Genomic DNA, 24,871 nt, shown 5'->3' on the forward strand with positions numbered 1-24,871 from the left:
GGGTGGGGGCGGAGAGGTCAGGAAGAAGATTGCAGGTTAGGAAGGCGGTGCTGATTTCGAGGGGGGGGAGGCTATCGCATTTCCAACGCCCCTCCCCCAAGTCCCTCCTCCCTACCTTTTATCTTAGCCTGCTGGACACACTTTCCTCATTCCTGAAGAAGGGCTCATGCCCAAAACGTCGATTCTCCTGCGCCTTGGACGCTGCCTGACCTGCTGCGCTTTTCCAGCAACACATTTTCAGCTCTGATCTCCAGCAGCTGCAGTCCTCATTTTCTCCTCGCATCTAGATTATTACATTTCAACTGAAATAGGAAGTAGGCAAAAAGCTTCACATAAAATTAGGTTAGTTCTATATTTTCTCATCAACTTTGGTGAGGAGTTCGGTGGTGGGGAGGAGGGGTAAGGAGAGATCTTCTCCAATCACTTTGAGAATGAAATAATTGTATTATTTTCTTTGGCAAACAGGAGACCATCTTCACCAGGGAAAGAAGGTGTGGCAGCATGAAAATGTTTATTCCCACTCAGTCTCACTTTCTCACATCTGGATGTCACTTCTAAGTGATTGTCTCTGCCAACTTTCCAGCAACGATACTGAATAATTGTGCTTCAGAATTGGCCGTGAGCCTAACCAAGCTATTCCAGTGCAGTTACAACATTGCTAACTACCCAGCAATAGGGTTAGGGTCAGGAAAATTGCCCAGGTATATCCTGTATTCAAAAGGTAGGACAAACCTAGCCCAAACAATTGATGTCCTTTCAGTCCATATTCAATCAACAGCAATGTGATGGAAGATGTTATTAACAGTGCACTTGTTCAGCAATAATATGCTGATGGACACACAGTTTGAATTCAACCATGGCTAATCAACACTGAGACTTGTTCCTGTTTGGTCCAAACATGGATGAAACAGCTGAACGCCAGAGGTGAGGTGAGAGTGATTGCCTGTGACATTGAGGCCACATGTGATCAAGTGTGGCATCAGGAGCCCTAGCAAAGTTTAAGTCAATGGGAATCCCCTGATTGGTTGGGGTCATAGCTGGCACAAAGGAAATTGGTTGTTGTTGGAAGTCAATCATTTCGGTCTCAGCAGATCTCTGCAGGAGTTTCTCAGGGCAGTGTCCTAGAACGGACCGTCTTCAGCTGCTTCATCAATTACCTTCCTTCCATCATAAGTTCAGAACTGGGGATGCTTGCTGATGTTTGCCCAATGTTTAGCACCATTCATGACTTCTCAAATACTTCAGTAATCTGTGTCCATACTCAGCAAGAGGTGGACAACATTTGCACTGTGCAAGTAACAAACAGTGACTTTCTCAAAGAAAAGAGAATTTAATCTTCTCCTTATCATGCTCAATGGCATTACAGTCACTGAATCTCCCACTATCACAGCCTAAGTATTACCTCTGACTCAAAACCATGTGTACAAAGTAAGATGACAAGTGACTGAAAGGGCTGAGTACCAGATGAGTGGGGAGAGGGTGGACGTGATGTGAGGGGTATAGGTGCCAGGTGGGTGTTGGGAGGAGGCTAGAATGCCATACTGGTAGGGTGACACATAGGTAAGAGACTATGGTGGTAGGTGAGTGGAGTGGCATGCAAGTGGGTAAGACTTTGAGGTGGATTCCAACCAATGAGGGGGAGATGGGCAGGGTGGATCTAGAGGCAAAGTCAGGTTAAGTCAGGTCAGTTCATGGAGGTGTTTGTTGGGGATTGGTGAATCTGTGAGCAATGCTGGGGAGTTGAAAGTCAGTTTTAGGAGAGTATCGGGGGACGGCATGGTTGTGTTTGTGGTGGTCAGTTGTCCTTAGAGGTTTGGTGAGTGGGGGTTGGGTGTCCATGGGTTGGTCCAGTTCACCTGGAGTGTTGGATTTGGGTCAGAAGAGGCAAGAGGTGGGTGTCTATGTGGAGTGGGATGTATGTGGTCAGTAGAAGAGTTGAATTTTGGATCGGGGTGTGTCAGATCTGTGGGTGAGGAAGTGGCCAGTGGTGGGTCAGGGAAAGGTGTCACTTTAATAGTTGACCAGCAGTTAGAGTACCTTTCAATTGTTCTAACATTTTCTGGCTAACTATTAACTTAAGGAAGTCAGATCCCTCTGAAGTCTCTAATTTCAATTTAAAAATTGGAGAGTTCCTTGGATGTTTCCAGACACTAGATAAATGTCCATTGGGAGCTTCTCCATGCCTTGCAATTCCTTTGCAGTAAACTAGCATGGTCTTGGTTCACAACTTCAGTCTACACTTCAGCAACAACTATCTTGCTATCAGAAAATCTGGGCCATTAAATTTTCAACCACCTTCTTCCTAGTGATGGTGATTGTTAAAATGTCCTGCCTCCTGTTGATTTTCATATCGTTTTGGAAGGATTTTGACATCTTCTGCAGTGAAGGAAGGCTGACACCATATACCTGTTCAATGCCTCTGTCAATTCCTTGTTATCCCAGATTTACCCTCCAGAGGACTAACGCTAGGGTTAGTTACCCTTTTCCTATTCATATATTTATGGAAACTCTTATTATTTTAAAAAAATACTGTTAGATTGTTTTCTGTCATCTTCACTTTCTTTTTTTAGCTATTGTTTTTTGGTTCCTAACATCTGTCCAATCTTCTGATCAACAACTGTTTGCAAATTTAAGAGTGTTATAGCGTTTTGATACTACTCAGAATTTCCTTGATTGCACATAGATGATACATTCATCTGTAGGAACCATTACTTTTTACTGGGATAAATCTTTGCTTTGAGATATTAAATAGCTTATTAAAGTTCTGCAATTCCATCTGTATTATCTATGGTTAACATAGTTTCACTTTAGTTTCCTGATGAAGGGCTTTTGCCTGAAACGTTGATTTTCCTGCCCCTCAGATGCTGCCTGACCTGCTATGCTTTTCCAGCACCCACTCTAATCTTGACTCTGATCTCCAGCATCTGCAGTACCCACTTTTGCCTTAGTTTCACTTTAGTTAGCTCTGCCTTCAATCCTTTATTATTACTTATATTTAAGTTTCAAGCATTATTCTTATTCCCTTCAAAAAAGCATGAAATTCTATGATGTTATGATCACTGTTAACACAATGTTCCTTCACTATCAGGTTATTGATTAATCCTTCTCAATGCTCATGACTAGGTCTAGAATAATTTACTCCCTGGTTGACTCTAGAGCATACTTCTTTAAGTAATCATCTTGAATATATTCAATGAATGTGTTTCAGGCTACCTTTGCCAATCTGGTAAATTAAATTCACCCATGATTAATGTGGCACATATCCTAAAAGCTCCTGTAAATTGCATCAGCAATATTGATGAAATGCCCATGAATTTTGATCTGCTCAGCTGTAGAGTGGAATAGATTGAAAATGACAGGACAGGAAAAGTCAAGATTCCCAGTGGTAATAGCCCACAACACTTGACAAACAAAATTAGTCTATGAGAGTTTTCAAATGTAACACCATACTGACTTCCAAGTACACAAAAGAGTTTTTGTTCATGTCGATGATAATGATTGGATGGATGAAGGTGGAGGTAAAAACAATGACTGCAGATGCTGGAAACCAGATTCTGGATCAGTGGTGCTGGAAGAGCACAGCAATTCAGGCAGCATCCGAGGACAGGCAAAATCGATGTTTCGGGCAAAAGCCCTTCATCAGGAGGTGGAGTGAAGTTATAGACCCATAATTTATGGAATGAAGATCCAGTGTCATTCATAAATAATGCAGTTTATTGGTGTGGGACATGTTCAGACCTCATACAGCCAATGAATTTGTAAAGTGCCTGAGAAGAAATAACATCCACATTGCAGTTACACTGGGAACTAATTTTGGATTAGTGGTGCTGGAAGAGCACAGCAGTTCAGGCAGCATCCAAGGAGCAGCGAAATCGACGTTTCGGGCAAAAGCCCTTCATCCTGATGAAGGGCTTTTGCCCGAAACATCGATTTCGCTGCTCCTTGGATGCTGCCTGAACTGCTGTGCTCTTCCAGCACCACTAATCCAGAATCTGGTTTCCAGCATCTGCAGTCATTGTTTTTACCACTGGGAACTGATGCCTGTAGTGTAATCATTGGATGTGTGTCTCTGTAAGCCATTCAACAATTATATTCTCATTGAATGAAATAGTTAGGTGGCTGATGGAGCAAAACCCTGTATCAAGATTAGAAATATGCATGCTTCCCCACTGACTGGCCATGTCAAGTTAGAATTAGATTATTGGTGAGCTCTTACAAAGAGAGCACCAGCGACATCCAATTACACTAATGAGTTGAGGACTGAGAGGTGGCACATAAATCCCTAGTAGCTCCTTGAAATGATCCCACAAATTAAATGTTAGCTGGAACATTTAGGAGTACCAGGATAGGATTGCCATTCAGTTCTTGTGACCGCAAGTTGTTATCCAGCAGTGGGTGTAGGTATGCAACAATAGTTCAGGATACCATCAGTTTTCACCTTTACCAGGTCTCACTCATTTTCAGATAGGTGCACTGAAGCCTCTAGATCCTATTCCAGACCAGAGCTTTCCTCCTGTATAGTGGATTTTAATCTGCTGCTCCTCTTTCTGGTGATGATAGAGAATGTGGGGAAATAAATAGTGACATCCTGAAAAATGTCTATATTATAGAGAAGGAGGTGCTGGACATCTCAAAGTGCACAAAGGTGGATAAATCCCCAGGACCCGATCAGGTGTACCCTAGAACTATGTGGGAATCTGGGGAAGTGATTGTTGAGTCCCTTGCTGAGACATTTGTATCATCGACAGCTTCAGCGAGGGTGTCAGAAGACTGGAGGTTGGCTAACATGGTGCCACTATTTAAGTAAGGTGGTAAGGAAAAGCCAGGAAACTATAGACCAGTGAACCTGACATCAGTGGTGAGCAAGTTGTTGGAGGGAATACTGAGGGAATGTATTTGCAAAGGCAAAGGCTGATTAGGGATAGTCAACATGGCTTTGTGCATGAGCAATCATGTCTCAATAACTTGATTGAGTTTTTTTGAGTAACAAAGTGAATTGATGATGGCAGAGGAGTGGATGTGATCTATATGGGCTTCAGTAAGGCATTCGATAAGGTTCCTCATGGTAGACTGATTAGCAAGGTTAGATTACATGGATACAGAAATTACATGGAATACAGAACTAGCTATTTGGATACAAAACTGGCTTGAAGGTAGAAGACAGAGGGTGGTGGTGCAGGATTGCTTTTCAGACTGGAGGCCTGTGACCAGTGGTGTGGCACAAGGATCAGTGCTGGTTCCACTACTGTTTGACATTTATATAAATGACTTGGATGTGAACATAGCAAGTACTGGTAGTAAGTTTGTAGATGACACCAAAATTGGAGGTGTAGCGGACAGCGAAGAAGGTTACCTCAGAGTACAACAGGACCTTGATCAGACAGGCCAATGGTTTGATGATTGGCAGATAGAGTTTAATTTAGATAAATGTGAGGTGCTGCATTTTGGAAAGGCAAATCAGGGCAGGACTTATACACTTAATGGTAAGTTTCTGAGAGTGCTGCTGAACAAAGAGACCTTAGAGTGCCGGTTTATAGTTCCTGGAAAGTGGAGTCTCAGGTAAATAGGACACTGAAGAGGCATTTGGTATGCTTGCCATTATTGGTCAGAGCATTGAGTTTAGGAGTTAGGAGGTCATATTGCAGCTGTACAGGACATTGGTTAAGCCCCTTTTGAATTACTGTGTGTAATTCTGGTCTCCCTGCTATAGGAAGGATGTTGTAAAACTTGAAAGTGTACAGAGAAAAGTTACAAGGATGCTGCAAAGGTTGGAGGGTTTGAGATATAAGGAAAGGCTGAATAGGTTAGGGCTATTTTCCCTGAAGTGTCAGAGGCTGACGGGTGATTTTATCAAAGGTTATGAAACCATGAAGGGCTTGGATAGGGCGAGTAGACAAGATCTTCTCCCTATGTTTGGGGATTCTAGAACTAGAGGGCATAGGTTTAAGGTGAGAGGGGAAAAATTTAAAGGCACCTAAGGGGCAACTTTTTCATGCAAAACATAGTGTATGAACTGAAAGTGGTGGAGGCTGGTACAATAACAACATTTAAAAGGCATCTGGATGGATATATGAATAGGAAGGGTTTAGAGGGATATGGGGAAAATGCTGGAAAATGGGACTAGATTAATTTAGGATATCTGGTTGGTGTGGACGAGTTGGACCGAAGGGTCTGTTTCCATGCTGTACATCTCTATGACTCTATGGCTGTGCGGCAACTAATGCTATCTGCTGTTGATGTTGCTGTTGCAGATGCAGTAGTTTCTGATTTCTTCAAGCAGTTTCTTTGCAGTAACAGGAGAATAATTGCTGGATTGATCTCTGCCACTTTTTTTTAATATGCAGCAGATCTATGAGATTGATGAGAGAAAGTAAAGTCTCAGTAAAGACCTCCCATCCCATCCTGGCACCTTCCCCCTGCCACCGCAGAAATTGCAAACCCTGCGCCCACACCTCCTCCCTCACCTCCATCCAAGGCCCTAAAGGAGCCTTCCACATCCATCAAAGTTTTCCCTGCACATCCACCAATATTATTTATTGTATCCGTTGCTCCCGATGCGGTCTCCTCTACATTGGGGAGACTGGACACCTCCTAGCAGAGCGCTTTAGGGAACATCTCCGGGACACACGCACCAATCAACCACACTTTTAACATTTTAACTCCCCTTCCCACTCTGCCGAGGACGTGGAGGTCCTGGGCCACCTTCACCGCCGCTCCCTCACTACCAGATGCCTGGAGGAAGAACGCCTCATCTTCCGCCTCGGAAATCTCTCCACCCTTCAAACTCTCTGCCTGTATTCCTGATGAAGGGCCTTTGCCCGAAACATCGATTTTACTGCTCCTCGGATGCTGCCTGAACTGCTATGCTCTTCCAGCACCACTAATCCAGAATCTGGTTTCCAGCATCTGCAGTCATTTTTTTTACTTAGTAAAGATCTGTTTCACCACTGATATCTTTTCCAGTTGAACTGCAGTTTATGCCCTTCCAGAGGGTAATGTCACATCTGGTCAAGGCCTCAAACAAAATGCACGTCAATCAATTCTGCTTTGTTGTATATGTTGAGAGATCTGGTCCATGCCACCCGCTGCATAGGAGCCTGGACATACTACTGCAGGATTATCTTCAACAATCATCAATCATCCATCCCAGGGGAATTATTGATCCTGACTTCATGTATGGTGGCCCAAGGAAGTATGCGTGTGGTCTTAGTGTGAAGCAGCTGTCTGGAGGGGCCCCCTCCAACATTAACCCCTCCAACTCCAAACCTACCACAATAGTTCTGATCTAGCAGGTTTTGTCTTTTGTGTGAAGATATCAAAAGTGTAAAGTGATCTCTTGAGACTGTGTGTCCGAACCAATGGAGGTGGTGAGGTATTCAGTGAATGTGCCTTTGTCTTGTTGACTTCAGAGATCACATGATGTATACCAGGGGAACTTCATAACAGCAGGTGAGAATTGGATGTTAGGAGGATTGTTCCCTTTGGATCCATCTTACCAGTGCTATTTTCCTTCGCAGCCTTAAGTCATTTGCTTCTTTCTTGTGAACATTTGGGTAATTGTGATTAATCACACAGGACTGCCTTGAAGCTTGACATATTTGGCTTTGCATCAACACACATTCATCCATTGTATTCAGAGTCACCTTTTGAAAGAATTCCATAGTTCCTCCATTCTCATCATTCATATTTGAGTCTTCCATGTCCACACCAACAATCATTTAAAGGTTGGCTATCCCAAAGACTGGGAATGTTGTTTGGGTTTTATTTTCCTCCCTGGTTACTGTAATGTCAAACATGATCACGTTACAACTACTGGAGTTTAAAGCCTTTTTGCTGGAGAACTGATTATGCATCTTACTCATAATCAAATCCAGAATGTTTTCTCTCCTTTTTGGCTCTTTTACAAACTGAGTCATGAAACAGCCTCTAATCTTCTGTTAACTCTCAAAATACTTTCACCATTATACAAGTTGAGGTATTAATGTATCAGTCAACTTTTGCTGAGCTGAAAGTTTCAACTACTGGATGTTTCTAATCAACCTGTTGAGGCATATTATGCCACACACCTGGAACTAGGTCGGACTGAACTCAAGCCTCCTGGGTGGAGGTGGGTACTGCAGATGTTGGAGATTAGAGTCAAGTTTAGAGTGGTGCTGGAAAAGCACAGCAGGTCAGGCAGCATCCGAGGAGCAGGAAAAATCGACGTTTCAGGCAAAAGCCCTTCATCAAACTTCCTGGCCCAGAGGTACACCACCAATACACCAGCAAAGCTCCTAAATTTGCAACGACCACAATTAATCCCTCATCAGTCATCATTTGTATCTCTTTTTTGTAATGAAGATTTTCACTCTGGCTAAGTAGTCTTTAGCATACCTCCAGCAATCATTTATTATGTTATTAATCATTAACTCAACCAAAAGCAATTGTGGTTTACCTGTTTTGTCAGGTTTCTCTTGATTGAACCTCAAATTCATACACAACACCAATCACCTCCTTTTCTCTCAGTGGTGACTTTTCTGAACAACTTATATCTATGCAACAGGAATCATTTTGCAATGTTTCTGTGATGCTAATATTGTCCAATAAATGCCTAAAGCTTCTTCCAGATCATGTACATTACTTTTTAAACTTGTTGCACCAATAAAAATACTGTTTACTGTTATTTTACCTGTCAAAAAATGTCAGAAGGGGAGTTGTTTGTTAGCTGAAAGCACAGTGTTCAGCTCTTTTTAAATGTCTCCGATAATGAGACTGACTGTGTTCACATAGGGCACAAGCCAGTGGAAGTCTGATACGATGCAGATCAACGTACTATGAATTCATTTATAATGCAGAGTCTCTCAGCTCCCAAATGAGAGACTCTGGCCTGCCCTGACCTGACCACCGACCCATCCTACATCCCCTGCCCAACCAGACTCCCTGCACCCACTCCCAATCCTGAACTCCTTTAGCCTCAATCTCAGCCCCACTCCGTCTCTCAGTCCAACTTGACTGGACCCTGATCCAACTACACCCTGGAAACATCTACCCACTTACCCACCTCTGCCTAATAAACTTACTTTACATACATGCTATCTCTCTGTGTATTTTCACATTGCATGAATGGGACATTATTTGCATTTTAGTCCATTTCACTCTATGAATATGCACCCTTTGTAATTCTAACATGCCTGCAAATCAGAAATGTAAATATGTAGCTGTGCAAGTAAACAAACCTCAGGGTCTGGTCAAGATACATCTAAAATCTTTAGAGGAAATTGTAGAGAAAATTACAGGAAGTCTGGCCTAATCCTCCTAAAGATCACCAAATATTAGGAAGGTGCCTGACAGCTAAAAGAAGGCAGATACTACATCTATTTTTATTTCTTTCAAGGAAGAAAAAATGTTACCTAGGAACAAGGCACCAATGAGTTTGGAATACATTTGGGTAAAGTAATGGAAACCCTTATTAAAAATATGATCATGAAAGATTGGGATAGAAATAAAATTCTAAAAGATTTGGGTTCATAGAATCCCTACAGTGTGGAAACAAGGTATTTGACCCAACAAGTCCATACCAACCCTCCAAAGAGTAACTCACTCTCCCATTACTCTACATTTACCCCTGACTAATACACCTAATCTACACATCCCTGAACACTATGGGCAATTTAGCATGGCCCATTCACCTAACCTGCACACCTTCGGGTTGTGGGAGGAAACCAGAGCAAACCCGCGCAGACAAGTGGACAAAGTGCAAACTCCACACAGACAGTTGCCCGAGACTGGAATCGAACCCAGATCCTTGGCACTGTGCGGCAGCAGTGGTAACCACTGAGCCACCGTGCCAACCATGGAAGGGACATAGTTTTCTTTGAAGAATTTGATGAAGGAGCATAATAGGAATAATGAAATGGATGTAGGAAACTTGATTTTCATTAGGTATTTAATACAGATCCTCTGGAAATATTGCACTGAAAATATAAAATCAGTGCAAATATTAACAATTGTAATATTTACATGTAATTGATTGACTGGTAGAATGCAGAGGGTAATCAGCATGGGACATTGTTGGCAGTCCTATTCCACAGGAGGTCTGATTTAGATCGTCTCTTGCTTAACATTTTCATAAAAGACCCACAGACACAGTAACAAAATTTGCAAATGATACAAATCTATAGATAGTGATGGGCTCTAAAGCTGAACAGAACAAGTTAGAGCAAGATTTGAAAATATTTGGGATTTGGATTGACAGGTGACAAGTTCAAGTCAGTAAAGAGAAGCTGGATTTTATACAGGGACAGAAATTGGAAGAAAGGTTATAATTTAAATAGAAATAATTATGCACAGAGAAATAAAACAAAATCCTCTGTTTTCTGATTGGCGTTAAATTGAAACTATCCCAACAATATGTGCTGGGGTTCTAAAACATATATCCATTTTTAGGGTGTATTAAAAGGCTTAAAAAGGTAACCTTGACAATTTATAAATCCTTAGTCTAACAAGCATTGCAAATAGCTCTGATCATCACAACGCAAACAGAAAGTTTCAACTGTTGAAAGAACACAGGAGAGAGAAACCAGAATGGAGAGGTTGGATTGTGAACAGTGTTCATATGTTCTCATTGAAAAAGGGAAGGGTGAAAGGTGACATGATTGCTGTTTTAGGATTTTAAAGAGATTACACATTGTCGACCACAATTTGCCTTTTTTGCTTTTTTTAAATTTTGCAGAACCAGATGATGCTCGAATAGGGAGTCAATTGCAGAATTATTATCAATGTGAGATGGGAAGTGCATCGTGATTGAGTCGATGCAGTTGATAACAAATCATTGAATGCAAATTGAATACATTTATTTCAGAAAATAATATTTTAGGACACAAGATATGATACATGATAGCTAGTAAGTGTATTATGCTTGGGACAAAAAGAAGAGGTGAGTATGGATTGACTGTGCCCAAAGCTTTCCGCCATCTTGTCTCTTGTCTTGTTCTCTGGGAACCTAACAGTTTAAAGTTTGATCTCCATGATAAGTGAACAACTCCACTATTATTGTTCTTTTGCATTGTACAAGGCAATCTAGATATACATTGGCTTTTTGAAAATCTGGTAATTTCTCATAAAACAAGGCCATTATATTTAGCTTTGCATTCTATCTTGAGGAAGTCATGCAGCAATATTCTGAGACTGGGATAACTGGCCTCCAATAACTCCATCTCCAAATGTGTCAATGAAGAACTTCCTCTTTTCTCTTTGATATCAATTAAATTGGGTGAGGGGGTTGTGTTTCAGAATCAATACTGGCTTCCTGCAGGAGGCAAAAATGTTTCTGGGTATGCAGTTGGTGAATGATAGAATTCTCTTAAAGGAGAATTTGGAGAGGTCCATTATACTGCCATGTCATTGAACACTGCTGGTATCCAGGTGGAATTTATGTTGCAAGTTGTGACTGATGATGTTTGTTAGAGATGCTATTAAGTTGATTGGAGGAAGTCACCAATAAAGCCACATGTTAGCTATCTGCCTTTATATTGTTCTGTTTTTGCTAAGGATCTTTTAGGGAATTTAGTCAGTTATGTGGATGAGTAATTTGGGTAGGGATTGTGGTGAGCATAGTGGTGGTGTCAGCAACGTGTACAGTTTTTACTGTCATTTTGTATAGTGATGAACTACAAACATTTTATTTATTTACATGAGGAAGCTCAAATGTAGCGCCCTCTGGCTGTTGGCATAAATGACATGGAGGAAGCTCATGGTTTAATGCCGATCCCAAAGTTCAAAGATCCAGGCAATAAGCTCAGTCTAAAAACCTGAGAATGACCTCATGCCCATCAATTCTGAGGCTTTTAAGATTCTTTGTTCTCTGCCAACTCACCTCCAGGCTGAAAGCAGGAACAGGAATCGAGTTGGATGATCAGTGATTAGATTGAATGGCAGAGCAGACTGAAAGGACCAACTGGCCTTGTCTTCATGTTTTTCTATGATCTGACTTTATGCGGGCCTTAGTTTATGAGAACTGTCAAATTAGGGAAAAAGCAAATCCAAAACTGACCACACCCTGTACAAATTATTATTCTTATAAGAGACGTTGCCAGGCTCAGATCTGGCTTCTTGCAGAGAGCACAACTGATTTCCAACATCATTGAGGAATACCCAATGCAGGTTGGATTTTACTTGCAGCCCTTCTACTATTACTTTGGTCAGTAGTGAACATTGATTGGCCACCCAATAGAGATCTCTTTCAATTTATAATCAATTCAAATGAAAAAGAGGAAAGATGCATAATCGACAGCTGATCCATTATCGCCAGTTTTTATACTTTGTGGCAATTTTGTGAACGGAAGGAGGAGGAGCAGAAGCACACCTGGCTTGCAGCCTCAAGTTCCTGTTATAGCCAATAATTTATCCTGTTGCTTACAAAGAATCTATCTGCCTTACAAAAAATTCAAAGACTCTGTTTCCACCCTTTATGAAGAAGTGAGTTTTGAAGACTTACAAACCTGTGTGAAAAAAGACTTCACCTACTTTCAGTTGGAAATAGTGACCCCTCATCCTTAATTCGCCCATAAGGGGAAACATCCTCTGCCCATCTACCCTGTCGTGATCCCTCAGAATCAGCCAAGTTTCAATCATGTCAGCTTTTACTCTTCTGAATTCTACTGGTTATAAGCTTACCCTGTCCAACCTTTCTTCATCGGACAACCCACCCATTCCAGGTATTTGTCTGGTGAACTTTATCTGACCTGTTTCCAATGCACTTAAATTGTTCTTTAAATAAGATGACCAATACTGTATGCAGACATCCAGTTAATTGTTAGAATTAATTTGAATTGTGGGGAAAAAAGTTAATACCATCCTCATTGGAGTTGTGTCAGGAAGATACTGAGCATTAATTTCTATAGACTTTGATGTCAAGTATGTTGAAACTACTCTGACTAAATATAGATCTCGAAAGAACTCACTATCTTGAAGTGAGAGTAACAGTTGAGTACAAATTAGTGATGAGGTTTTGGCCTGGGTGATTCGGAGACAGCTTAAGATGGCACAAACTCGTTTTATACAGTATTGTCATAAATAACACAAATTGGATTCAAACCCTAAGTCTGGAAATGAAAGGCCACGTGACAATTCACCTCATCAACTAGCCTTCCAAAGAGTGTGAACATATATCCCAAGTCCAATAATGAATTAATGGATTTTCTTTTGGTTACTTTTAATTTTATGAATGAAAAGAATTTTTAGTCGTATCACAAATACTAACATCTCTGCCATGAAATCAATTGAATATTTGAAGAGGATTGGCATTGTATGAGAGGACATTTTTGTGGCCTAGATTATATACACACATAAGGCCAGAGGCAACTTTAGTTTTGATTGAAATAAGTGTATTGATTCTTCCATCTCTTCTGCATCTCTTCCACATTTCGCTGAATGAAAATCAATATTATCCTAGAGTTCTAAACTGTAATGTTTGCTAAAAATGTACTCACTACAAAAAAATTAAATGCATATCAAATTTAGAACAAAATAAGTGCATGGAATTTGAGTTTTACACAAGCATCCACTTCTGCTTACTGTAATATTAAAAACTGCAAATATTTTTTCCAAATTAATGTTAATTATTTTATAGGTAACAGTTGACAGCTTCATACTGCAGGAGCTCTGTCAGCCATGCAGTAAACAACTTCAGTTCAGCTCTGTATGAAAATGTTGGAACTCCTAAAAAAGCACTGGTTGCGTGCTGTGTCAACAACGTAGCATGTTAAGGAAGTCAAGTGCACAGTGGCAGTCATTGAGTGCTTAACCTACCATCACTGGAGCATTATAAAGAAGGAAACCAGCATTCAGTTGATCAGCTACTGTGTATAGGAGTTACTCCGAGATGCTGTTGGGAATGGCCATGAGCTGTCAGTGCCTTGAGGAGAGTTCCCAATGTCACCATCTAACCCCTCCCAGCAGCAAAGGGTGAGTGAGCACCAACAAGACTCCTCCTGCCAATCCTCTGGAAAGAAAACCTGCCTCTGTGCCCCTATAGATTGCTCCATCTCCCAAAGTGACAGATGTGTAAATCATGCGGCAGACCTTACCACTTTCGATTTATTATTTTGTTTAAGTTCAAGTTGCTCATGGAATATAATCATTGTTGGCTGGGCCAGCATTTATTGCCCATCCCTAATTGTCCTTAACTTGGTGGTGGTGAGTTAGTTTACTGCAGTCTTTATAGAGTCGGTACACCTACTACTGCTGTTAGCAAGTGAGTTCTGGGATTTTGACCCAGTGACAGTATAGGAACAGTGACATAGTCCCAAGTCAAGATGGTATGTGACTTGCAGGGGAACTTGCAAGTACTCGGGTTCCCAACCATCTGTTTCCTGGTACTACTAAATGCTGGTGGGCATGAATTTAGAAGGTGCTATTGAAATAGCCTTGGTGGGTTGCTGCAAGGCATCTTGTGGAGGGTACAGACTCACCATCCCTGTTGTGTTTTGCACTTCCTACATATTCAATCATCTGCCGTCATTATTGAACTGTGTTTAACTACACCTCATCAGCAAGGACAGCAATGTAATAAAATGCTCAGGTTTTCCATGATGCTACAGCCTCGTCTCCACACCAATAATAATAGGATCTGCTGGAATGGAGACTTGATTTCCTCATCTAGGACCCGGCTGCAATTTTTAGAAGTCTCTTGAGTTAACCTGACTCCATTAAAAAAAATCAAACCACAGCCAGTAGTTGAAAGATTACAGCTTTAAGTGACAAACTTCAATCATGCCCAAGGTCAAAGGTTGAGGACAATATTCCATCTGCTAATCATTTCCTCCGTTAACGAAAAAAAGAATGCACATACTGTCAGTACTCCTGAGCAACCTTAATGCAATAAACCCTTCAGACTCCTACCTTTCTCAATCCAGTGTTTATGTTTGTTTATTTTTAAAAATTAAGATGGCAGACAATATCAAAATTATTCATGATATAGAAATGAACGGGTCCAGTGTAACTGGACATTGAACAGATATGATTTGTTACCATCAGTAAATGAAAAGGAACCTTGACTTTTTCAAACTGGCGATTTTGGCAGTCATCTTCCGAACTTTTGCATAGTTGACAAAACCTCTTGTAAAAAGCACAAACCCTGTAAAAGACAGAAGAGTAAAGTTACACGTATGACTCACTCTTCAAAAATCACAAGAAGTACATCAACAGTGCGTGAAGCATTTTTTTTATTTTCTGCTGGTTACCATGCGGCCAAGGTGGTGCTCTCAAGTTGAAACGATAGCTTTACCCATACGTAAGTTAAGACATTTATTAAACAGGAATTGAGGTTTATGCGAGGAACAGTCACCTGCTGGAGCATTTAACAGCAGATTGTCACCTACATTGCCTCCCAGCACTCTGTAATCAGCTTGCACACCTTTTTGTTGACTGATGCTTTATCTAATGCCCCCTCCTAAAAGTGATCAGCTGATGAGGGATCTATATGTTGCAGATAATTTTGAATGCTATTTGAAGGTACATGACAATCACGGTTTATTTGCTGTTGGAGATTGAACACATATATGGGAAGCCTTGTCAAGACTTAACCAACAATCTATCAACATTTATTTGAGTATTTTTCTGAACACTTCACCTTTAAAGAGAAGGTGCTGTGCTACTCCAACATTTTCAATGTCTTTGCAGAGTCACCAGGAGAAAGGGAATGGTGAAGGGAGGATTTGTGGCTAAGCTGAGCAGCACTCGCTGCTTCAGGAGAGAGGGGCTGTCCTCAGTTTGGGTACAGAACATCCTTCATCCTCTAGATCTCCTCTTCCAGGGACCCCCATCTGCCCTTGCTGAAACATCCCTGAGCATGTCACACTTTTGGTGAAGTGAGTGAGTGGAGACCACATGTACTGTTCCATAAACATTGAATTGAATTGAATTAGCTTCATTGTCACATGCACTCGAATGAGTGCAGTGAAAAGTTTGCAATGTTGCTGCTTACAGTGCCACCTTAGATATAAGATACCTAGGTACAGATTCTTAACTGTTTGGTACAAATGTGAAAGAATAATAAATAAAAGTGCAGCATGACAGTAAAAAGGAAAAAAAAAGTACTTGGTTTAAAATCTTTTCACCCCAGTCCATTCCAGCACCTAGCCTCCAGACAATAAGTCTCCAGATATGCCAGGCTTCAAAACTCAAGGTTTCACCTCCAGTCCATAAGGGCCTCACCTTCCCATGCTGGCATCTAGTCTGGGTCTCACCTCCCTGGGTTGGCCTCCAGTCAGAGACTCACTTTCGCCCATGCCAGCCTCCAGTCCACAATGGCCTCACCTCCCCATGCTGGCCTCTAGTCTGGGCCTCACCTCTCTGTGACTTCCTCCAGTCTGAGACTCACCTCCATGCGATGGTCTCCAGTCTGAGACTCACCTCCATGTGATGGTCTCCAGTCTGGGACTCACCTCCATGTGATGGTCTCCAGTCTGAGATTCACCTTCATGTGATGAACTCCAGTCTGGGACTCACCTCCATGCGATGGTCTCCAGTCTGGGATTCACCTCCATGTGATGATCTCCAGTCTGGGACTCACCTCCATGCGATGGTCTCCAGTCTGGGATTCACCTCCATGCGATGATCTCCAGTCTGGGACTCACCTCCATGCGATGGTCTCCAGTCTGGGATTCACCTCCATGCGATGATCTCCAGTCTGGGACTCACCTCCATGCGATGGTCTCCAGTCTGAGACTCACCTCCATGCGATGGTCTCCAGTCTGGGACTCACCTCCATGCGATGGTCTCCAGTCTGGGACTCACTTTCTCCCATGCCTTCCTCCCGTCTTGGACTCACCTCCCCATGACTTCCTCCTGTCTGGGACTCATCTCCAAGTGACAGCATCCAGTCTGGGACTTGCCTCCAGGACATGCTTCCCACACTGATGTACAGTTTGGGACTTGCCTACCCGCCTTAGCTTCCAGTCCTGGGCTCGCTTCTCTGCAACAGTGGGCTGCACAGTGGCAGAGTGTTTAGCACTGCTGCCTCACAGCGCCAGAGACACGGGTTCAATTCCCGCCTCAGGTGACTGTCTGTTTGGAGTTTGCACATTCTCCCCGTGTCTGCGTGGCTTTCCTCCGGGTGCTCCAGTTTCCTCCCACAATCTGAAAATGTGCAGGTTAGGTGAATTGGCCATGCTAAATTGCCAAATTGCCCGTAGTGTTTGGTGAAGGGGTAAATGTAGGAGTATGAGTCTAGGTAGTCTAGGTGGTATACGCTTCGGCGGGTCGGTGTGGACTTGTTGGGCTGAAGGGCCTGTTTCCACACTGTAAGTAATCTAATCTAAAAACAGCCTCCAGTCTGGTTAGTAAGCTGTGTATGTTTAGTGCTGCCTGAAGAGCTGATAATTAAGCTGTGGAATGTGAATGGTCAGTACAGTGGGTGGAACTGGATATTATCCTGTGAATTTTGCATTTTGTGGCTGTTCATTGCTTGAATAGTAAACTTGTAAGGTGTCTATAAAAGCTGATCCAGACCAGTTTAAAATTTGATAATTACCAATCACATTACAAGTAAATTAAACCAGAATTGTAAACAGGTGAGACTTATTAGCACAGTGGCAGGTTGATTAGGAAAATAGGTTTAAATCCTTTCATCAAAATAATCCCTAGTGTTTAAAATTACACTATTTTAATCTTTATAATGAGGGAATGAAATGAATCTTCATAAAAGGTACACAGCAAATATGCCTAATGTAGAGGTAGGTATTATACAATTACCCGGAACCTTTATTGCTCAGAGCATTGAGTATAGAGGTTGGGAGGATATGTTGTGATTGTACAGGACATTGGTTAGGCCACTTTTGCAATATTGCATGCAATTCCGGTCTCCTTCCTATCAAAAGGATATTATGAAACTTGAAAGGGTTCAGAAAGATTTACAAGGATGTTGCCAGGGTTGGAGGGTTTGAGCTCCAGGGAGAGGTTGAATAGGCTGGGGCTGTTTTCCCTGGAGCGTCAGAGGCTAGGGGTGACCTTATAGTGGTTTATAAAATCATGAGGAGCATGGATAGGGTAAATAGACAAAGTATTTTCCCTTGGACTGGGGAGTCCAGAACTAGAGGGTGAGAGGGGAAAGATATAAAAGAGACCTAAGGGGCAACTTTTTCATGCAGAGGGTGGTGCGTGTATGGAATGAGCTGCCAGAGGAAGTGATGGAGGCTGGTACAATTGCAACATTTAAGAGGCATCTGGATGGGTATATGAATGGGAAGGGTTTAAAGGGATGTGGGCCAAGTGCTGGCAAATGGGACTAGATTAAGCTGGGATATCTGGTCGGCATGAACGAGTTGGACTGAAGTGTCTGTTTCCATGCTGTACATCCCTATGACTCTATAATAAAAGTCCCTTCAATTGTGTTGCATAGTGCATTAGCTTGTCAAAGCACCTTTACTGAAGACAATGGAACAGGATTCATCTGCATCAATCAAAAGCAGAATTATAAACCTGGCACCTGGAGATGCCAATGGGAAAGAAAGAACTTTTTCAAGACAGAAGGACTGTTGTTTAATTGTTTAGTTTGCTTTCTCTAAACAGAATATACTAAAAGTAGCCTTAAAATTTCCTTAATGTAGTCCATATCAGAAAAGCAGTTTAAAACTCTTTTTTTCCAGGGAGGAACATGCCTATCTCACAAAAGTAGCTAATTTCAAAACTACACTTCCTTGGATCTGAAAAAAAAAACAATTTAGTTTTAAACCTATATTCACTTTTTGATGTACACAAGACAATGACAGATGGTACCATTAGTAATTTGAAGTGTGAGTTGGTCAGATATTTATAAGACAAAAGATTAAAATCAAAAGAAAATTAAAGAGAGATTCGGATATTGACATTGGCACATGTGTCTTCTTTGTTTTGCTTATTCCAATGTTGCTTCAGGAAAAGTATGCAAATAAAAATTACAATTTAGAGGAAATCCCATTATGGTTGAGAAGCTCTGATGATCAGAACGTTGCAAAGTTGAGTGAATGTTAAGAATAAAGTGAATTTAGCAAACACTGATATTGAAGGAGTTAAATTCCTAACAGGAGTAGTAAAGCTGAGCTAAAGATACAATTGATAATGTGCAAAGCAGAATGAATCTTCATGCATAAGTCTTTAATCTTTTTCAAACTGAGAACTTGGCTTTTTGTGGAGCAGAAGTTGGCTTGGCTTTGTGAAACCCAGAACCCGAATCACCCCACCCTCCCAATACCTGAGGCTACCTACAAGATGATAGAGCCTCCCACCAATACGAGTGACACTCAGTCTAGATTTAGGTTTTATTGTCACGTGTACTCAAGTATGGGATACAGGAGAACAGTGAAAAGTGCACAATGTCACCACACTCAGCGCCATCTTAGATACAAAATACCTAGGCACAAAATCTTAGTTACAGAAATAGAAAAATAAAGATATAAGTGAAAAAATTCAGCACTATAGTTTTCTTCGTATAGAAGTGGAAAAATAAAGAAATAAAGTTTAAGAAGTCAAACATGACAGACCTTTGTTAAACCATGGGCCTGCAGATGCTCCAAGCTGGACTTTCCACAACAGGGTTCACTCTCCCCTGCGCTGGCCATGCTTTCCCACACTGGGCTGAGACCTGCCTGTGTTTGCCAGCCACCTTCACCTCCAACCATTGCTGCTGGTCTCCATCTGGCAAGGCTTCGACTCTGACCGCCACTTCGCCAATGACCACTGCTGCCATCATCCTTCACTGGGCATGGCCATACTCCATTGCTACATTAGATGCCTCGCTACAAAGTCCTGCTCTGATACTGCAGTAGGGCACCTCTTACCTTTATCGATAGTAAAATAGATGCCAGCAAGTCAGCAGTGTATTTCACATTTTTTTATTACAATTTTAATCTCAATTAACATCAACTTTCCTTATATTTTTCGAAGAGAAGTGAGTGTTAACAGTGACTGGTCAGCTCCTTGAGGTTGCAGAGCAGGTAAGTGATCTGGGCAATTTGGAAAGCTCACCTGCCTGGTGTCCAGTGTGTGGATAGGGTTAAAATGACCAAGTACTTGCACAAACTCCTGCAGAAATAAGCCATGTTGAAAAAGGAGTGCGTGATGTCAGCTGAAAAGCAGGACGAACCTCCCCGTAAGCCAACCCTGGTTCAGTTTGTGTTTTCAATCAAATCCAATACTTTTTGGTATGTAATAAGCAGCACATCCATTGAACACATGAGTCAGCCAACCGACAGCAGTTGATTGCTCGCCAAAAGACACCACAAGATGTGTCATCTAGGAAACTCCAAATCAAAACCAGCGCAAAAAGGAGGAAACCACAAATGACTATTTGAGAACACAACCACAAGTTGGTAAGTAGTCACCCACAATAATACTGACAATCACCTTCATTAAATGAAAACAATTTGTGCTGGAGGAAACCACGGTTTAGAAAAAAAATCACAGTGCAATTTTTTCCTAATAAATTGTTCCCAGTTTTGCTTAGATTGCAGCCAACATTTTTGTTTTCTTAACAAGTACAACAACTTAATAATTTGAAAAATATTCAGAATCCCCAGCAACAGTGAATAATATGATGACACAGTGAACCATGATCATGAGCTGGCCCAAGGTTACAGACGTGGTACATTAGCAAAAACGATATTTTAAGATGCAGAGTGGCAAGCATTTATTGTCAAGGATTCTAATTCACTGAATTTTTCTGAAGAGTATAGTGCAGAATGCAACCTGCTGTGTCAAAATACGAGGCCGAGTGTGACTTGAAATACTTCAATGCTGTAATGTCAAAGTAGATATAAGCCTTAGAGTAGCTAGTTTAGCCATGGTTAAACAGAGAACCTACTGAAATCAGTTTAAAAAATTTAGAACTGCCGTGACTTTAGAGCATGAATTTGTCAAACCAGACACAGCATCAGAGCTACTTGACCTTCAGTCTCAGCTTTCATTTAATCTGGTTCAATATGACAAGGTGCATGCACATTCAATTAGTGTTTAACAAACAATGCCAATGACCAGTGCAAATCATGTACTTATACACAAGCAGTTCCTAGAATATTGGGTCAAAACCAGTAATCCTTATGCAGAACCGGTTATAGAAGGACCATTGATACAATGCTGTGCAACTGTTTTTTTTTCCCTAAAAAGCAATGAACATTAAGATTAATTTGAACTTTGGATTCAGAGACAAAAATCAGACAAATTGCCCAATAGTCCAAACATCTACCAGTAGATCTGGGGTTAGAAAAGATAAAATATAGCACAGAACCATTTAATCCCAGCACTACAACCTACAGGAGAGAATGTAGTTTTAATACATTTGACCAAGGTGCATAGTACCAAAAAATGCTTATTCAACAACACAACATGAAGACATATTTTGATATCTGAACAGTTCTGCCACTTATTATACCAGGGTAACTTCAGTAACAAAACAGAAAATATTAACAAGCCTGTGGTTAGGGAATAGAATTACTGTTTCAACATAATGATCTCTAATCAGAACTGGAAAATGTCTGACATGTTATGGGTGTTAGTAACTGAAAGTGGGGGTTGGTTTGAAAGAGTCAAAATGGAAGGCAGGAGAGATTAAATGATAAAGGTATCGATGATGCATGGCCCAAATAGAGTGATAATAGAATTAGTAAAACTAAAGAGATGTCTCAACGAGATGTCAATGGCAGAATCATGAACAACACAATGAACCAAGCATCTTACAAGGCATCACACATCCTTTTCTCACGTTCCTGCTTTCCACTTTATTAGAGATGTTACCTTCCTTCTGTTTCCCACTTCTCATCCTTGCATTTGCTTAAAGCTTATTACATCTCAATCTTTCTCCATTTCTTAAGATTGTCATTGGGAAATGTTAACTTTCTCACTCCTGCCACAGATGCTGCCAGACACACTATTTCCAGCATTTTCAGTTTTTGTTTCAAGACACATGTTAAGAGCCTATCTGCTGATGAGATTATTAATTTCTAACAACCATAACCATCTTCCTTTGTGCTAGTGAAGACTTTCTTCTGATTCCACCTCACTTAGTTTTGCCAGCGAGGACCCCTTAATGTCACACTTTGTGAAATGTTATCTTGATGTCAATGGTCATCATTTTCACCCCAGCTCTAGAATTCAACTCTTTTGTGTTGAAGCTGAAAGAACTATTGACTAGTAATAATGGACAAGCTGAGCTGTCTTGACAATGACTAAAATAGTAGTAGTGTAAAGGGTAGAGACAAAGTTGAGTTTCTAAAGTGTATTCTTAGACACCAGTCACCAGTATACCAGTGCACATTCCATGGACAGAGACTGTGTATACCCATGTCCACAGATGCCAGCATTTAACATGTGTTCGTCTCTCTGCATCATCCTGGTACACCTCTGATCCACTTGAGGTGCACTTTAGTGCTGCACTTTGGAACATGGGCATCTGGCATTGAAATGCTGTAGCAAGGATACTTTACAAGAGGAGAAAGTGAGTACTACAGATTCTGGAAATCAGAGTCAAGATTAGAGTGGTGCTGGAAAAGCACAGCAGGTCAGGCAGCAGGAAAGTCAATGTTCCTGATGAAGGACTTTTGCCCAAAACGTTGATTTTCCTGCTCCTCGGATGCTGCCTGACCTACCGTGCCACTCTAATCTTGACCCCCACTTTACAAGAGGGACAGGCACCCAGCTCATGAGGTGGAAGAGGCTGTATCTCAGAGTTGCTTACTTGCTCTCTTTGCATTTACTCACTTGGTGCCTACCTAGATGCCTATAGCCTTGCCTTGCCATTTTTGTGTTTAGACTGCTCAGCCAGAAATTACACACTCACAGTACATGCCTTACAGTTTAGTGCAGGAAGAACACCAGCTGGATTACAACCCAGGTCAGCAGTCATCAAAGGCTGGACATGTTACTTTATGATGCTATGCTATACCAGTCTCACACCTGCACTACAAGGCAGCTGTGCACACACCACATTGCACTGGCATCAACCAAATGGCTATGGCTGTCAGATTGGGGGGAGTGGTCCTCAGTCAATTCCAGGGAAACACCCTTCAGTCAGAATGTCTGGACACAGTCAGTCAGGGGCAGACTCCAAAATCAGTCCAGGGGTTCATTACAGTCAGTCAGATACATGAGGCAGTGATTATAGCCAGTCATCCACACAAAGCAGTAATTACAGTCAGTCATCCACGCGAGGCAGTGATTACAGTCAGTTGGTGCACGAGGGAGTGAATACTGTCAGTCAGTGATTACAGTCGGTCATCCACACGAGGCAGTGATTACAGTCAGTCAGCTGCACAAGGCAGTGATTACAGTCAGTTGGTGCACGAGGGAGTGAATACTGTCAGTCAGTGATTGCAGTCGGTCATCCACACGAGGCAGTGATTACAGTCAGTCAACTGCACAAGGCAGTGATTACAGTCAGTCAGCCACATGAGGCAGTGAATACAGTCAGCTACACGAGGCAGTGATTACAGTCAGTCAGCCGCACGAGGCAGTGAATACAGTCAGTCAGTTGCACGAGGCAGTGATTACAGTCAGTCAGCTGCACGAGGCAGTGATTACAGTCAGTCATTGACATGAGGCAGTGATTACAGTCAGTAAGCCGCACGAGGCAGTGATCACAGTCAGTCAGCCGCACGAGGTAGTGATTACAGTCAGTCAGCCACATGAGGCAGTGAATACAGTCAGATACACGAGGCAGTGATTACAGTCAGTCAGCCGCACAAGGCAGTGAATACAGTCAGTCAGCCGCACGAGGCAGTGAATACAGTCAGTCAGTTGCACGAGGCAGTGATTACAGTCAGTCAGCCGCACGAGGCAGTGATTACAGTCAGTCATCGACATGAGGCAGTGATTACAGTCAGTCAGCCGCACGAGGCAGTGATCACAGTCAGTCAGCCGCACGAGGTAGTGATTACAGTCAGTCAGCCGCACGAGGCAGTGAATACAGTGATTTAGCCACACGAGGCAGTGATTACAGTCAGTCAGCCACACGAGGCAGTGAATACAGACTGTCAGTCACATGAGGCAGTGATTACAGTCAGTCAGCCGCACGAGGCAGTGATTACAGTCAGTCAGTTGCATGAGGCAGTGAATAAAGTCAGTTAGCCGCAGGAGGCAGCGAATAAAGGCAGTCGCACGAGGCAGTGATTACAGTCAGTCAGCCGCACGAGGCAGTCAATAGTCAGTCAGCCACATGAGGCAGTGAATACAATCAGTCAGCTACACGAGGCAGTGATTACAGTCAGTCAGCCGCATGAGGCAGTGAATACAATCAGTCAGCTACACAAGGCAGTGATTACAGTCAGTCAGCTGCACGAGGCAGTGATTACAGCCAGTCAGCCATACGAGGCAGTGAATACAGTCAGTCAGTGATTACACGCAGTCATCCACACGAGGCAGTGATTACAGTCAGTCAGCCGCACGAGGCAGTGAATACAGTCAGTCAGCTGCATGAGGCAGAGAATTACAGTCAGTCAGCTACACGAGGCAGTGATTACAGTCAGTTAGCAACACGAGGCAGTGATTACCGTCAGTTAGCCGCACGAGGCAGTGATTACAGTCAGTCAGCCACAGGAGGCAGTGATTACAGTCAGTCAGCTGCACGAGGCAGTGAATACAGTCAGTTAGGAACACGAGGCAGTGATTACCGTCAGTTAGCCGCACAAGGCAGTGAATACCGTCAGTTAGCCGCACAAGGCAGTGAATACAGACTGTCAGCCGCACAAGGCAGTGATTACAGTCAGTCAGCCGCATGCGGCAGTGATTACCTTCAGTCAGCTGCATGAGACAGGGATTACAGTCAGTCAGCCGCACGAGGCAGTGAATACAGTCAGTCAGTCGCAAGGCAGTGAATACAATCAGTCAGCTAAACGAGGCAGTGATTACAGTCAGTCAGCTGCAC

The 24,871-nt window shown here is 42.2% G+C and overlaps 1 protein-coding gene across 2 annotated transcripts in view; it reads right to left on the reverse strand.

Moving 5' to 3' along the window:
- LOC122539342 (NEDD4 family-interacting protein 1-like) overlaps positions 1-24,871 on the reverse strand; it is a 158,377-nt gene that overhangs the window by 32,636 nt on the left and 100,870 nt on the right. Inside the window, exon 5 of one of the 2 annotated variants that reach the window (XM_043674082.1) lies at positions 15,031-15,115. In XM_043674082.1, coding sequence (XP_043530017.1) covers positions 15,031-15,115 — 85 coding nt within the window. Of the gene's footprint in view, positions 1-14,783; positions 15,116-24,871 lie in introns of those variants that run through there. The other variant, XM_043674083.1, reaches the window with a different exon arrangement.

Source organism: Chiloscyllium plagiosum, chromosome 32 (assembly GCF_004010195.1).
Source record: "Chiloscyllium plagiosum isolate BGI_BamShark_2017 chromosome 32, ASM401019v2, whole genome shotgun sequence".
Taxonomy (NCBI): Eukaryota; Metazoa; Chordata; class Chondrichthyes; order Orectolobiformes; family Hemiscylliidae; genus Chiloscyllium; species Chiloscyllium plagiosum.